Here is a 17286-nt window from a genome sequence, read left to right as displayed (position 1 = left end):
TCAGATGCTGAGCCGACCCAGGACGCATAACTTACCATCAGACTCTCCATCACTCATGCATTTAGTGTTTCTAATACCTACCTTCCATAAATCCCCTTTTTTAGTAATTTTGACTTTATTTATGAACTCATAACCACTAAATCAGTGAGTGAAAGGCGTTGCCTAGAAATGTACAAAGTTAAAACATAAGCGGCAAGAAAATGACAGCGAAAATACATGCATTATATACTGTTGGTGGGTAAATTTGACCCGCTGGCGCTTATAGGTATAAATGCCCCGTTTTTTATCTGGTTTTATCTAAATCATTTTTAACAACATTGGATTGTAAGTTACATAATTTTAGTAAAAGTCAATGACTGGGAGACTTGAATGTTTTATTTTAAATCTGTTATGTACATTTGAACCGTGGCGGTTCTAGTGTTAAGGGGCGGTCACACACTGCACTTTTCGTTCCATTGACTTCCATTCATACGCATGCTTTATGAAACTCATAACCGCTAAATCAGTGAGTGAAAGGCGTTGCCTAGAAATGTACAAAGTTAAAACATAAGCGGCAAGAAAATGACAGCGAAAATACATGCATTATATACTGTTGGTGGGTAAATTTGACCCGCTGGCGCTTATAGGTATAAATGCCCCGTTTTTTATCTGGTTTTATCTAAATCATTTTTAACAACATTGGATTGTAAGTTACATAATTTTAGTAAAAGTCAATGACTGGGAGACTTGAATGTTTTATTTTAAATCTGTTATGTACATTTGAACCGTGGCGGTTCTAGTGTTAAGGGGCGGTCACACACTGCACTTTTCGTTCCATTGACTTCCATTCATACGCATGCGAATGCGTCAGACCGAAAACGCAAGCTCATGCAAAAAGTTTCGCATTTCGCTGCATTCCAAAGTTCAAGCTTGGTGAACTCTGACCTGTGAATTCGCATCACGTGAATCCATGTGACCAACAGCAGATTGATAAGTCACAGCATGACCTCGTAACTGAATTAAAAGAACCTAAATTTAAAACTGCAGTGCTGCAGGAAAGTGAAGTAGATTGTATATATTTACAGTGGGTACGGAAAGTATTCAGACCCCCTTAAATTTTTCACTCTTTGTTATATTGCAGCCATTTGCTAAAATCATTTAAGTAATTTTTTTTTCCTCATTAATGTACACACAGCACCCCATATTGACAGAAAAACACAGAATTGTTGACATCTTTGCAGATTTATTAAAAAAGAAAAACTGAAAAATGCTCAGTATTTAGTAGAAGCACCCTTTTGATCTAATACAGCCACGAGTCTTTTTGGGAAAGATGCAACAAGGTTATATCCACTGGATTTGGGGATCCTCTGCCATTCCTCCTTGCAAATCCTCTCCAGTTCTGTCAGGTTGGACGGTAAACGTTGGTGGACAGCCATTTTTAGGTCTCTCCAGAGATGCTCAACTGGGTTTAAGTCAGGGCTCTGGCTGGGCCATTCAAGAACAGTCACAGAGTTGTTGTGAAGCCACTCCTTCGTTATTTTAGCTGTGTGCTTAGGGTCATTGTCTTGTTGGAAGGTAAACCTTAGTTCCAGTCTGAGGTCCTGAGCACTCTGGAGAAGGTTTTCGTCCAGGATATCCCTGTACTTGGCCACATTCATCTTTCCCTCGATCGCAACCAGTCGTCCTGTCCCTGCAGCTGAAAAACACCCCCACAGCATGATGCTGCCACCACCATGCTTCACTGTTGGGACTGTATTGGACAGGTGCCTGGTTTTCTCCACACATACCGCTTAGAATTAAGGCCAAAAAGTTCTATCTTGGTCTCATCAGACCAGAGAATCTTATTTCTCACCATCTTGGAGTCCTTCAGGTGTTTTTTTAGCAAACTCCATGCGGGCTTTCATGTGTCTTGAACTGAGGAGAGGCTTCCGTCGGGCCACTCTGCCATAAAGCCCCGACTGGTGGAGGGCTGCAGTGATGGTTGACTTTCTACAACTTTCTCCCATCTCCCGACTGCATCTCTGGAGCTCAGCCACAGTGATCTTTGGGTTCTTCTTTACCTCTCAACATTCTTCAAAATATCTTCTTTTGTGCACAACAGAACAAAGAAACTCATACAGGTTTGGAACAACTTGATGTAAGGAAATGATGACAATTTAAATTTTTTGGCCAAATGAAGCCTTTAAGTTTTCTGTAACATTATGTTCACATATGCAAACGTTGCATTATCTAATTAAATATGCACTCATTTGCATATATTTCCAGAATAATAAACTGAACATTGCATAAAGCCTGGTCCAATTTTTTTTTTACATATTAGAGTTAAAGGCTTTTACTGAGGGGATCTCTCTTTTAATCGCTCCATAAATCACAAAATACCGCCAGAAAAAAACCACCATATTTAGAGGTTACAGTGGGTACGGAAAGTATTCAGACCCCCTTAAATTTTTCACTCTTTGTTGTATTGCAGCCATTTGCTAAAATCATTTAAGTTAATTTTTTTTCCTCATTAATGTACACATAGCACCCCATATTGACAGAAAAACACAGATTTGTTGACATTTTTGCAGATTTATTAAAAAAGAAAAACTGAAATATCACATGGTCCTAAGTATTCAGACCCTTTGCTGTGACACTCATATATTTAACTCAGGTGCTGTCCATTTGTTCTGATCATCCTTGAGATGGTTCTACACCTTCATTTGAGTCCAGCTGTGTTTGATTATACTGATTGGACTTGATTAGGAAAGCCACACACCTGTCTATATAAGACCTTACAGCTCACAGTGCATGTCAGAGCAAATGAGAATCATGAGGTCAAAGGAATTGCCTGAAGAGCTCAGAGACAGAATTGTGGCAAGGCACAGATCTGGCCAAGGTTACAAAAAAATTTCTGTTGCACTTAAGGTTCCTAAGAGCACAGTGGCCTCCATAATCCTTAAATGGAAGACGTTTGGGATGACCAGAACCCTTCCTAGAGCTGGCCGTCTGGCCAAACTGAGCTATCGGGGGAGAAGAGCCTTGGTGAGAGAGGTAAAGAAGAACCCAAAGATCACTGTGGCTGAGCTCCAGAGATGCAGTCGGGAGATGGGAGAAAGTTGTAGAAAGTCAACCATCACTGCAGCCCTCCACCAGTCGGGGCTTTATGGCAGAGTGGCCCGACGGAAGCCTCTCCTCAGTTCAAGACACATGAAAGCCCGCATGGAGTTTGCTAAAAAAACACCTGAAGGACTCCAAGATGGTGAGAAATAAGATTCTCTGGTCTGATGAGACCAAGATAGAACTTTTTGGCCTTAATTCTAAGTGGTATGTGTGGAGAAAACCAGGCACCTGTCCAATACAGTCCCAACAGTGAAGCATGGTGGTGGCAGCATCATGCTGTGGGGGTGTTTTTCAGCTGCAGGGACAGGACGACTGGTTGCAATCGAGGGAAAGATGAATGCGGCCAAGTACAGGGATATCCTGGGCGAAAACCTTCTCCAGAGTGCTCAGGACCTCAGACTGGAACTAAGGTTTACCTTCCAACAAGACAATGACCCTAAGCACACAGCTAAAATAACGAAGGAGTGGCTTCACAACGACTCTGTGACTGTTCTTGAATGGCCCAGCCAGATCCCTGACTTAAACCCAATTGAGCATCTCTGGAGAGACCTAAAAATGGCTGTCCACCAACGTTTACCATCCCACCTGACAGAACTGGAGAGGATCTGCAAGGAGGAATGGCAGAGGATCGCCAAATCCAGGTGTGAAAAACTTGTTGGATCTTTCCCAAAAAGACTCATGGCTGTATTAGATCAAATGGGTGCTTCTACTAAATACTGAGCATTTTTCAGTTTTTCTTTTTTAATAAATTTGCAAAAATGTCAACAATTCTGTGTTTTTCTGTCAATATGGGGTGCTGTGTGTACATTAATGAGGAAAAAAAATTAACTTAAATGATTTTAGCAAATGGCTGCAATATAACAAAGAGTGAAAAATTTAAGGGGGTCTGAATACTTTCCGTACCCACTGTACATTTTAGATGTATTATAATTTATGTGTTGAATTTTAAGTTTTTAAAAAGGCGCTGCAGAGCATGACATCACGACCGTTGCAGCATTCGAAACAATTTTGCCTGCTCAAAGTCTAGTGTGACCGCGGCTTTATTGAGCCACCAGACAGTCATCAGACTGTTAAAACGGTAGTTGATCCACACATGTAATATCTCTGTCATTTACTCGCTCTCAGAAATTAAACTGGTTTCGTCTGGCCAGAGGGGATGGGCGATATCTTATCGTTTTCGATATACCGGTAAAAATTCTTCCCACGATGAGAATAAAGGTCCTTGCACACGGAGTCCGAAATTTTCGTATGCATTTTTTCGTATTCGTCACCCTTTCCTATCAAAATGCTTGCTACTGATGCGAAAACGCAGAAAATCAAACCTGGTCCAATTTTATTTTATTTATTTTTTTATGACAGACGAAAGTTTCGGAGGCAGTGTGTGAACGTGATTGACACAACATGAGGTCGTATTTTTTTTTTTTTTTTACCTGCAAAAATTTCTTATGAGAATTTCGGACTTGGTGTGCAATGACCTTTAGTCTTCCCGCGATAATAACGATAAAGTCTAGTTCCGTGTGCGACCGTGGTGGAGCGACATGGCGGAAGGTGAACGTGAAATTGGGGAGCAGTTTATCACTAAATGAGGAGCTACTTTTTCAATCTGGAACTGGTTTGGTCAGGGCTGTACAGTGCGACAAAAAATCGGTCTGAGCCTTGAATAAATATACTACAGTAGCATGTGTGCGATACAATTTTGCATGTGTATGAGCCTGTTTACAAACCTGTTGTCCTACAAAGATATTATTTATTGACATACTTTTTCTCCAAATTAACTTCATAACATCAGTCGAGTGTTTGAAATAACTTTTTGTGATCAGACGTGGTTTCATATCACAGAATGAGGCAGAAATCATACTATTTTATAGTATTATATACAGTGCTAAAGGCTATGTCGATATATTCTAAAAATACCCAAGATTGCTTGAAGAACACAGTTACACCATATATTGTCGCAATATGTGACCCTGGAGCACAAAACCAGTCATAAGGGTCAGTTTTTTAAAATTGAGATTTATACATCAATACATCGTTTATACAAGCCTTCCATTGATGTATGGTTTGTTAGGATAGGACAATATTTGGTCGAGATACAACTATTTGAAAATCTGGAATCTGAGGGTGCAAAAAAATCTAAATATTGAGAAAATCATCTTTAAAGTTGTTCAAATGAAGTTCTTAGCAATGCATATTACTAATCAAAAATTAAGTTTTGATATATTTACGGTAGGACATTTACAAGATATCTTCATGGATAATGGTTTTTGGCTTAAAAAAAAAAAAAGAGGGATAATTTTGAGCCATACAATGTATTGTTGGCTATTGCTACAAATATACCCCAGCGACTTAACACTGCTTTTGTGCTCCAGAGTCACATATGTTTTTTGTCTTCAAGTTTCATCAGTTAAAATTTTTCTATCTGCGTTTTATTCAGCGATAACTGGATGCCTTTGTCCATATTAGGGATTTCCTGGAGCGTCATCAGTGCTATTACTTCTGCGATGCATATGTGGAGTTTCTGCGCGAGGGCGCCCTCTGGCTTCCAGTGTGAATTAAACAGTCATTACGTTACGTGTGTGCTCAGTAATGCTTATAACACCTTATTTTGGGTAAAAATAGGAAAGAGAATACTTTTCTCTAAAGAAACAGGATTCTCTGAGTTATCGTCATTGATATCGTTATCGCAATAAATACCAGAAGTTATCGTGATATATTTTTAAGCCCATATTGTCCAGTCCTAAACGTCACACTATTCCGACACACTGTTTCCCCGTTTAATACCGTAAAGCTGCTCTGACACTATCTGCATTGTAAAAAGCGCTCGACTCACACTGTTCCAAACCGTTATGATTCGCAGGTGCTGTCCATCATCCTGCACCTCATCTGTCTGCTGGAGAAAGTGCCGTGCACCGTGGAGCAGGACCACTTCAAGAAAGAGACCATCTACAAGTTCCTGAAGCTGCAGGCCTGCGGGAAGAACGGCTTCAGTCCGCTGCACCTGGCGGTGGACAGGAACACCACCTGCGTGGGCCGCTACCCCGTCTGCAAGTTCCCCTCCTTCCAGGTGGCTTCTATCCTGCTGGAGTGCGGCGCAGACGTGAACTGCCGCGACGAGGACGACAACAGCCCTCTGCATGTGGCTGCGTCCAACAACCACCCCGACATCATGAACCTGCTGATCTCCTGCGGCACGCACTTCGACAGCACCAACTCCCTCAAGCAGACGGCCTGCGACCTGCTGGACCAGAAGGAGCTGGCCAAGAACCTGATCCAGCCCATCAACCACACCACGCTGCAGTGTCTGGCTGCGCGCGCCATCATCAAACATGGCCTGGCGTACCGCGGGAACATCCCCGAGCGGCTGGAGGCCTTCGTGCTGCTGCACAGATAGTGCTTCGCTCGGAGCCCTGCTGCGTTTCATCGCCTTTGCTTTCTCTATGCAGAGACGGTCGGAGCGGTGGGTGCTGTTCTGCCAGCATTAGGGCGATAAATCCATATGGATTCTGAGATCTTCTGAATGCATCACGATTCTCTCTGGAATGGATTCTGAGCGTAGAGTTTAACAGCAGATGGCGCTCTGCTCTAGTTTTTATCTGCTCACTCAAATGCTCGTGAAGAAGAGCGCTTGTACGTTCGGCTGAGTCTGTAACTTCACCTCGGCTCACAATGCTTTTATGACGCCAGTTAGGGTTGCAAAGGGGTGGAACATTTGCGGAAACTTTCCAAAAATTCCTGGAATATTCCAAAAAAAATCCTGGAAAGTTTCCAAAATTTACTGGAAATTTTCCACCGTTTTGCAACCCTACGCCAGATTAATGTAAACACAGACCACTGTGATTCGCTTCAACCTTTTCGAACCTTATGAATGATTATTTTAGGTTCGAGTGTGTGTAAGGATTTGGAGACGAGCAGAGTTTGGCTGTTTCTGAAGCATGCAGTGTTCAGAACTAAGCTCAGAATCGACTGGAGAAAGAATCGCCACGCATTCGGAAAATCTCAGAATCGATGCGGAATCATTTCTCGATTCGCGATGCATGGGTTTATTTTCCCAGCCCTTGCGAGCGTTACGTGCTTGATGTTTGCCGATACCATAAGTGCTTTTATTCTTCCTATGCACAGGCTGTAATATGGGACTGTTCTGTGTTACTGGATTGTGCCACGTGTTCATGCGAATGCCTGTTTTTGGTCCTCTTTTCCTCTCCGTCTCCTGATCCGATGGAGGAACGACCTGCTCGAGGAAACGCGTCTCTGTTGAATGTTTAATCTTTGAACCCAAACCAAACCTCCCGATTGTTATGGCACCGCACGTGCTGGCGTTTCGCGGTTTAAACCAGCGGCATTATAACATTACCAGCTCTGCTTGAAGTCTGAGTTTGTGATGATGATGATGATGATGGAATCTTCAGCTCGGTGTAGTTTAAGTTCAGCTTCAGCTACTTTTGTGCTGTTTGAACTCAAGGGCTTTCGATTCTCTTACAGGCACAATACACTAGTAAATAAAACAGATGTACAGTCAAAGGACTTGCACTTTATTGCAGTGAAATTTGATATTCATATTATGATAGCATAAAGCTTGTTGATGTCCTTAGAGCATAATTGACAATAAACCTCTGTTGCACTTGAGTGTTTGTGTGTTTTTTTCAGGTGTGAAGGGGATTTCTCTTCTCTGTGTGTCATTAGATGTCATCACAGACAGTGTTTTTGTGTGGAAACACCAGTAGAATCACATCTAAAGAGCTGAAACACACTCAGGTGCTCTCTGGAGAAAACCCTGCAAATGTTCAGTGACTGCGATGCTTCTTTCTGTTGTTTTCTCTCATGTTTTGTGTGTAAACTGCTTCTCTACCTGATGATAAATGACACTTGTTTTGATAGTTGGTGTATTGATGCTGAATATGTGTTTTATTCTCTTGTTTTCCTGGTTCTAGAGATGATTTGTGCTTTCTGATGACTCGGAGAGGGTGTGATCTGTGTGTCGCTCAGTTCCCTGTTGGACTGTCTGCAGTCTTTAGTTCTCTTAACCCAACACTTTTAAGTCTCCTTGAAGTCAGAATGAAATGAACCTCTTCTATTTTCTCACTGCTGTAAATGATACATCGTCTCATTGAGCCTCCAGACCGTCATCAGACGTTTCAGCCAGTCATGATCCTCTCGTGTAATATCTCTGGCATTTACTCGCTCTCACACGGTTCCAAACCTTTATGATTTCTAGGGAAATCCTGGCCTTTTTTATCAATAACATGTCTGTCTAATGAAGCTTTAGCATGGACTCACAATCTTACAGAAATTGGGATTTCAGCATATTTGTGCATGTGTGTAATTTTACAAAGAAATATTTTATGCATTTCTTTATTTGCTGAATTCATGGACCGTTGTCTTATTACTGTCTTTTAACACCGGCGAGCTCTCTGATTTCCCCTCACACTTTTCTCTCTGTTTTTCTTTCGGGATTCGAAATGTGACACTTAGCCTACTTTTGTGGTGTCTTTAAATAACCTTAGATAATGTCCCGCTCAAAACATGTCCTACACCCAGGCCTACATCAGTGCGTCCTCCGGCACGGAGACGAAGCGTTCCTCAGACTCGACCCGGCGTGAGATATTCCTCAGGAGTGTTTATGGAAGTGTGATGAACGAGACACTCGGGCTTCTGTGAGTGCTGCAGCAGATCATCATTGATGCGGACAGACATCTCCACACGCTGCTCTGAGAGAGTTCAGTCTCTAAAACAACCATAAAACATTTATCAACTGAAGAAATCTTTGCTCTTTGATTTCTTTGGCAGATGTTGCACATGGATTGGTTTCTGTGTAAAACTCTACGAGAGTTTGTGACCAGTGTGCAGATCTTCTGGATGCTTGTGTTAGATGTGCTACTGGGAACCTGCAGTGAAGCTAATGGGTGTTGTTTGTATGTCCAAAGGTGTCTTTACACCAAGTTACAGCTGTTTAAAATTCTATGTAAAGACACTGCAGCATAAAAGCCTGACTAAATTACGCCTGCTCTTAGCCTCCTCGGACCGCAGGATCAGTGCTGATTGAAGGTGCAATAGCTGTGTAAATGCTTTTATGCAAACAGTGTTTGCCATGTTCAGAAACGCTTTGGTGTCATATTTGCCGTATAAGTTTGGTGCAACACCGGTACAGATGACCAAATACTGAGTGATAAAAATGAAGGCTTTGATTTGAATATTTGCTCAAGACGGGCAGATTCTGTGTTGTCTTATTGCATAGAGATGTTTCGAAGCGACAGAATTACAGCTGTTCAGAGCCTCTGCTATGCTTTATGTACTGTATATGAATCTTCCAGAAACCTGTGGTCGGGGTCAGCCGGGGCAGAAATTACTGTTAGCTGCTTAATAGCCCAAAGAAAGTAGCATTGCATTGATCTTCAAGACACTATGCACTAAACCGGGTTTGTTTGGCATTTCAAACTCTACAGTGGCTCTCTATGACAGGAGGATAAAGAGGGAGAAATAAATAAACAGTCCAGCTAATTCTCTCTGTGTTGCTCTGGAGGCTCAATCTATTAACGCTCCCAGATAATTGTCTGGCATCACTGGGGATCTACTATCACAGATATCCCGCTGATGGAGCTCAGCGCCGAGTAAACCAGATCATCTTCTCTATCACCACTGATCGATTGGTGAGAGTTCGTTGTCCTGTTCCTATTGGAGCTGTTAGAATGGCCAAGGGTCAGCGACCTCCACGTAACACTGATCGTGCAGAGCAAACCGTAAGTCGTAGAGAGCTGAAACTGGGAGGGATGGTAGTACTCACACCGCCTACAACATGACCAAGGCTCGCCCCAATCGGCCTGACGGGGGCGCTACAGCCATCAAAGTACGAAATCGCTCATAAACCGTCGGTCGCAGGCTCGAGAGTTTTAAGTCGTTGGAATCCTTGGCTCACGCCGGACAAAACACACGCCTCAGATTCAATCGTCTGCCGAAATTTTCGGGTATTTTGGATTTTTTGAATAACCTAATTTTTTGCAAAATAGTCCTAGGTTTTGTTTTTTATCCGATCGGAACCAAACCAGTGCAGGAAGATTCTCCAGAGAGTGAATATCAGTAATTATCAAAAAAAGTGTAACTTTTAACTCTCTGTCGCAAAAGGGCGCCAAAACGTTTGAAAGGGGCAGGGCTTCACTAAAACAGCTATCACTTTAGAACGGAATGAGACATCTTCGCCAAACTCACAACACGCATGTAAGAGCTGAATCTGAGGTCACGTAAAAAAAATATTTAAAAAAAAAAGTCGCGAAGCTTGGCCACTTGGTGGTGCTATAGGAGGGGAAAAAACATAACAACGGCCATATACGCAACCATTTGTCCTATCGACATGAAAATCGTGTGCACGGTCCAAAGTGCCGCAAGTGTCTTTAAGGACATTTGCGTATCTTAAAGGGGTCATATGATGTTGCTTAATTTGACCAGTTTGGCTGGCTTAAACATGCTGGTCAAGCAGAAAATTGCTGGTAAAAGCTGTAACACGTGTTGGACTGCTGCAGCTCAGGTAATGCGTCACCTCTGAATCCTTATGTCTGTCTCTACAACAGATGAAGACACACAATTATCTCAGTGATGACAAATGGGATTAAAATAACTCAACTTCAAGGTAATATTAACACACAAACAACGCATATAACAGAGGGAATTAAAGCAAACTATTTATTTTTATGAATAATAAACGTCTTCAAAACTTCACCGCAAGGCCCATTTACAGCATGCATCCGAAAATTAATTGAAACATCCACAGAAAAAAGTTATATACTATAAAGTATGACAATAAATTCAAGCTTCAATATAAGATAATAAAGCCTACACCTTAAGTACTTAGCAGATAAATGCTTAACGTAATATATACGATAATTATTAAACATATGATAGCAAAAACATTACAGACTACTCACCTTGCTCTCTCGTTGTCAATAACTCCGCCCCTCACTTCCGGTTCTGGTGCGGCGGGTCTCTCACTTCGGCGGACGTCGTTAGTGCGTCGTTACCATAGCAACAGTTCAAACAAAGCCGCACACAGATCGGTGGCTGATATTTGACGTGTTTCGCTCGGTTTCTCGCTGCGTCTGATTAACGATTATTACAGCCGTTCGCTTATAGTTATAGTTTCTGTTTTGCATCGCGCTTATGACCAAATGTCTGTGGCGGGTTTTCAGCGGGAAGCGGAAGCTCTCAGAAGACTGTGAGTGCGTCTGATTGTGTTTCACAGCGTTCCTCGTGTCTGTGTGGTTTATTAGAGATGTCTCTCTTCATTAATAGATTATTGATTTATTCACTCAGCGTGTGTAAAGAGGAGAGAGAGTCGAGGAGGCACGAGCTCAGAGACACTTCCAGCGCGCTCCGGGATCACATGCAGGCGCAGCTCCTGGCGGACAGTAAGAACTTAGAGGCGTACTCATAGTGTGCTTTATATGTCACTGTAATACACTTGTTAATCTTCGCAGTATCAGAAGTGTAATCGCGTTCATTCAGTCTCATCACTGCGGACTTGGCAACACTGCGAAGTTGCGCAGGCGCTGTGAGGGGGAAACAGGGAAACTGAATTCACCGGAACACCGGCACTGCAGGGTTGCCAAGTCCGCTGTTTGCCCTCAAATTAGGGTTGCCAAGTCCGCAGTTTCCCCTCAAATTAGGGTTGCCAAGTCCGCAGTTTCCCCTCAAATTAGGGTTGCCAAGTCCGCAGTTTTCCCTCAAATTAGGGTTGCCAAGTCCGCAGTTTCCCCTCAAATTGGGGTTGCCAAGTCCGCAGTTTTCCCTCAAATTAGGGTTGACAAGTCCGCAGTTTTCCCTCAAATTAGGGTTGACAAGTCCACTGTTTTCCCTCAAATTAGGGTTGCCAAGTCCGCAGTTTTCCCTCAAATTAGGGTTGACAAGTCCGCAGTTTTCCCTCAAGGCGTGAAGTGTTTGTCTGAACTCAACTGGTTTAACTTAATAATTTAATTTTTAATTATATTTAATGATTAACTTAATAATTTAATGACTTTCAATAAAACATTTGCAATGGGTGTGTAAAAGCTGTTTTTATGCATGAGTTTTTGTTGCATTTACACAGTTTGACCAGCAGGTGTCAGCGATTCGAGCTTCGAAACAGTGAATCATTTTCCATGCAGTTGGTTCAATTGATTCAAAGCTTCAAAAAGCTTAGTTTCTCTAGTGCTACTTTTTAACTTTTATCGCTGGTTGTGGTTAAAATTTTGACCTATTGCATAAATTGTATTTGGCTTAAAAATGCGTATTGAAATATGGTACCCATTTTATATTCCACCAGTGATACAACTGTGCTCTATGATGAGATAAAAGAGGGAAATTTTAGTGAGGAGGGGTCTCATTTAGCTCATTTATGATTACTACTACCCCATACAGTGATTTCCAAGTTAAAACTGTGCATAATGCATAAAGGTCCTTGCACACTGAGTCCGAAATTTTCGTATGCATTTTTTCGTTTTTTAGTATTCGTCATCCTTTCCTATCAAAATGCTTGCTACGGATGCGAAAACACAGAAAATCGAACCTGATCCGAATTTTTTTATGACGGACGAAAGTTTCGGAGGCAGTGTGCAATGACCTTTAGAGTGAGTGTAAAATATCAGTTTCCAGTGTGGGAGTTGTGATGTTTGGGTTCGGGTCCTTTGGGCTAGTTTGGTGGCTCAGATCTGCACTGAGATGTGATATTAACATCGGCTGGTTTGTGCGTCAGTCATGAAAGTTCAGCAGCAGCTGCAGAAACTCAAGACCGGCGTCTTCAGATTCCAGGAGCAGCTGATGGATGTCAAACCTTCTCCAGACGGTGAGCACAACACTCACCCTTTACCACAGAACTATTGTGTTTAACGCTGCACACGCATTCATTTCTGTTGAATTTCAGTGATCGAGAAATTAAGAGAGACCATGAGCGATATTGAGAACTCCATCAATGCTTTCAAAGACACGCAACATCAGAGGTACGCTGTCTGTTTCTGCTGAGATGTCCCGAGTAGATTCCTCCTCTCAAACCCCTCGTCTGCTGCAGTTTTGAGGAGCTCCTGAAAGACGAGAGGAGCGTGTGGCAGGAGATCTGCGCCTTCGAGAGGAAGATGGACTCGTGGTGTGTGCCTGTGAGAGCAGACGGCGGTCCTCCTCGCTCAGAGAAGCCCTGCGACTGGAGGAGTCTCCCGGCCGAGGTGACGGCGCTGCAGACCTTCCTCCAGCAGACGGGAGGCCGAGACGGCGGCTGGGACGAGTTTGACCACCGCAGCTTCCTGAAGGTGTGGACCAAGCACAGAGGAAGGCCCTCGTACAGACACGAAGCAGGGCTTTATCTGCCTGGGAAGACGGAGGAGGAGGTGAAGCGGCACGAGGACTGGTTTCTGGAGCTGCGCCGGCTGCAGGAGGACAAGAGAGAGGTGACGAGCTTCTGCATTAAAGGGATAGCTCAGACAACAATTAAAACTCTCTCATTAACCCGTTTAATCACAGATCTTTTCCAGACATGAAAATATCCAGATCATGTGTCGTTAGTCAGCTTTTGAAATAATCAATAATTATTTTTTGAACATTTTTTGAAAAATGTTTTAATTGTGAGCGGTGGGATAATGTTTATACCGAATTAACATATTTTTGCAGTCATCAAAATTGTTATATATCTCAGCCCAGCTATTTTAAACTCCGTTTAGGATTACTATTATGCATAAAAACTCTTATACAACATACAGAGATAAAAGACAAAAAATACAATCATCAACATATTTCAAAATTGTTACTTTTCTGTAACATATATCATAAAATTGTTATATTAGTGCTACAACATCAATATTGTAACTTATTTGTAACATTGAACTTTTAATTTAGTGCAATATTTTGTCATTGCAACATTTTAACAACTGCGACTGGATTTAAATGTAAACCTAAGTTCACTGTTATCCCAGCCGTCACTATTGTGACTGTTTACTCATTCTATAAACACACTCAACAAAACTGAATATATGTGACCCTGGACCACAAAAGTGTCAATTGTTCGAAATTAACATTTAACATTAAATGGTCTTTCCATTGATGTATGGTTTGTTAGGATAGGACAATATTTGAAAATCTGGAATCTGAGGGTGCAAAAAAATCTAAATATTGAGAAAATCATCTTTAAAGTTGTTCAAATGAAGTTCTTAGCAATGCATATTACTAATCAAAAATTAAGTTTTGATATATTTACGGTAGGAAATTTACAAAATATCTTCATGGAACATGATCTTTACTTAATATCCTAATGATTTTTGGCATAAAAGAGAAATGTATAATTTTGACCCATACAATGTATTGTTGGCTATTGCTACAAATATACCCCAGCGACTTAACACTGCTTTTGTGCTCCAGGGTCACATATATAACTGGTTTTGTGGCTTTCTGTCCTCCAGGCCATCTGTAAATGGCGAGCGTGTAAGCAGAGAGAGCGGGAGCTGCAGCGGGAGCAGCGTGACGCAGACGAGGAGCCGCAGGAGGACGAGGAGCAGGAGGAGCAGCGCAGGGATGCGTCTGAGCGTCTGGAGGTCTGGAGGAGACGCAGAACACAGCAGAGAGATGAGGAGCGACAGCAGCGGCTCAGAGACCAGATCCTGCAGACGAGAAGAGCTAAAGAAGAGCGGCGGCGACAGCTGGAGCTCAAGCTGCTGGTGGAGGCGCACCTGCAGCAGAAGAAGGAGCAGGAGGAGCTGCGTGTGCTGGAGGAGGAGGCGCAGGAGCAGGCGGAGACACAGGAGCGCCAGCGGCAGGCAGCTGAAGGCATCAGACGCTTTCAGCAGCGAGTGAGCCGAGCTCTGTGTGTTAGAGACTGAAGCTGGTGTCACTCTGGTACTGTGTGACTCTCTCTCTCTCTCTCTCGTCAGGACTCTCGCCGCCTCGAGGAGAAGCTGCAGGAGAAACAGAGTAAAGAGCAGCAGCAGAGCGAGCGGCAGAGGACGCTAGATAAACTGAAGGACAAGGTTTGCTCAAGAGACATTAGAACTGTACAAAATATATTTAAAAATATAAAACTTGCCATGTTTGCATAAAATGTTTCAAAACATATATAGATAAACTTATTTTCCACCAGTATATATTTGTGAAAATGTATTTTAAAAATATTAATATATTTTTTATCAGAAAATTTTTTCAAAACATATTTTGAAATACTTAATTTGTTGTCTATAATGTATGAACATGTAAGATACATTACACACACACACATATATATATATATATATACACTACCAGTCAATAGTTTTTAAAGATTTTTTATGTATTTTTTTTAAATAAGTCTCTTCTGCTCACCAAGCCTGCATTTATTTAAACCAAAATACAGCAAAAGCTGTAATATTGCGAAATGTTTTATTATTTGCTGCTCGAGAAACATTTCTGCTGATTATCAATATTTAAAACAGTTGAGTACATTTTTTTTTCAGGATTCTTTGATGAATAGAAAGATCCAAAGATCAGCATTTATCTGAAATAACAAGCTTCTGTAACATTATACACTCCACCATTCAAACGCTTGGAGTCAGTACAATTTTTTTGGGGGAAAGAAATGATAGAAATTAATACTTTTATTTAGCAAGGATTCTTTGATCAAAAGTGATGATAAAGACATTTATAATGTTACAAAAGATTTCTATTTCAGATAAATGCTGTTCTTCTGAACTTTTTATTCATCAAAGAAACCTGAAAAAATGTAACAGTTTTCAACATTGATAATAATCAGAGATGTTACTTCAGCAGCAAATCAGCATATTAGAATGATTTCTGAAGTGTGTTGTTTGTGACTCTGTCCTCAGGTGGAGGTTCACATCGGCCGCGATCCGTCTAGACTCTGGAGGCTCACTAAAGTGTGGCAGGAGCGCACTAAAGAAATCGGGCCGTCGGGGCCCGGAGCCGGAGCCGTGCTTCACATCTTCCACAGGTACATGTTACTATCACTCAGCGCTCCGAGCGAGCCGGCGTGTGCTGTCAGATCATCCTGTCTGTGTGTGTTCTCCACAGAGCTGTTCCAGCATGGAGACAAGACTCATGAAACATCCACCGCTTCAGCTGGAAGTGTGTCAGAATGAACTGCAGTGTAAATGAGCTTTCTCTTCATGTTAATGGAGGCATCAGTTTGATTAAACCGTTTTATACGAAGCTTCGAAGCTTGTATCAAACACCAGCACATTTCACACTGAAGCACTGTACTGGAGCTTGACCTCGGGCTTCATGGAAGACGAGACCTACTGAAGAACTGATAGAGATTGTGCTGTTAGTGATGCACCGATCATAGCTGATTCAGATTCAGTTTTGTGATCTATGAGAGAATCATCAACTAAATTACAAAGTCACTTGCAATCTTTTTTTTTATTTCAGAAAACGTATAATACAGACAACATCAGGGAAATCTTTGACAACATTTACACTTACATCAGCAACGAGATAAACCCGGGTTTACGCTCACATCATAATAGAGTTAACGTGTCACTTGCAATCTTTATTTGTTAATTATCTGGAGATGCGTTACAATATTTACATAATATTGTTTCAAAATTAAATCTAACCCTTAGAAACTCTCCAGAAGGGTAAATACAATATAACATTTTCTTTAGTTTTGGGCTGAACTGGACATTTTAAATATGAGGTTCTAATATGTTTCAGCTTTCGTTTGTCGAAGAAAAGATCCAGATGATTTCTTACAGACCTGTAGTTGGAGATTTGTCTAATATAAACGTTTGTACATTTCTTACTTTTAAACTCAGCTGGCCCAAGCTATAGTGCGTGAATCTGTGTAAATTGACTATATAATAAATAACCTTTCATAATAGTTTTAAGTCCAGAGCTGGAATTACTGTGAAACCCATGTTTAAGAGTAAAAGCACTGTAATCCAACACTTCTGCAGCAGCATCAAACAGATCCTTTAAAGAGCAAACATTTCTACAAAACCAATCCTCATAAAAAAGGGATTTATTTCTGTGTAGAGTATACCTATTATTCCATACTGAAGAATTATGTGGTGTAAAGTTATGGGTGTGTGCTAATTTCCAATATCGCAAAACTTGATGAAGTTTAGAAATATCGAAGTAAGGTTACCGCTGTAAACAAAGCGAAGCTGCTGCACACGAGCAGTTGTATGAGTTAGATTGTATAATTTCAGGATTTAAAGAAAATCAGAACGGTCCGGCTTCAGCTTTGTGACATCATGCTACATTAAACATCTG

At 41.6% G+C, this 17286-nt stretch overlaps 2 protein-coding genes across 4 annotated transcripts in view; both read left to right on the top strand.

Annotated features, from left to right (window-relative positions):
* The window catches only part of LOC107729051 (protein fem-1 homolog C-like), an 11532-nt gene extending 4709 nt beyond the window's left edge, over nucleotides 1-6823 (top strand). Inside the window, exon 3 of the mRNA XM_016539400.1 lies at nucleotides 5894-6823. Coding sequence (XP_016394886.1) covers nucleotides 5894-6472 — 579 coding nt within the window. The 3' untranslated portion in view covers nucleotides 6473-6823. The remainder of the gene's footprint in view (nucleotides 1-5893) is intronic.
* A 3821-nt stretch (nucleotides 6824-10644) lies between these two features.
* Nucleotides 10645-17057, top strand: ccdc112 (coiled-coil domain containing 112). 3 transcript variants are annotated; one of them, XM_016539408.1, is made up of 9 exons: nucleotides 11100-11281; nucleotides 11380-11474; nucleotides 12797-12886; nucleotides 12965-13040; nucleotides 13109-13481; nucleotides 14487-14873; nucleotides 14955-15050; nucleotides 15879-16003; nucleotides 16084-17057. In XM_016539408.1, the coding sequence occupies exons 1-9, from the start codon at nucleotides 11235-11237 to the stop codon at nucleotides 16112-16114; spliced, it is 1320 nt and encodes a 439-aa protein (XP_016394894.1). In that variant the 5' UTR covers nucleotides 11100-11234; the 3' UTR covers nucleotides 16115-17057. The 3 variants fall into 3 exon arrangements, with proteins under 3 accessions (XP_016394896.1, XP_016394894.1, XP_016394893.1); XM_016539407.1 differs by having other exon boundaries at nucleotides 11359-11474; XM_016539410.1 differs by lacking the exons at nucleotides 11100-11281; nucleotides 11380-11474 and adding an exon at nucleotides 10645-10699.
* The last annotated feature ends 229 nt before the right edge of the window (nucleotides 17058-17286 follow it).

Source organism: Sinocyclocheilus rhinocerous, unplaced genomic scaffold, assembly GCF_001515625.1.
Source record: "Sinocyclocheilus rhinocerous isolate Xijiao unplaced genomic scaffold, SAMN03320098_v1.1 scaffold458, whole genome shotgun sequence".
NCBI classification, from domain to species: Eukaryota; Metazoa; Chordata; class Actinopteri; order Cypriniformes; family Cyprinidae; genus Sinocyclocheilus; species Sinocyclocheilus rhinocerous.
This window is presented reverse-complemented; position numbering and strand designations above follow the sequence as displayed.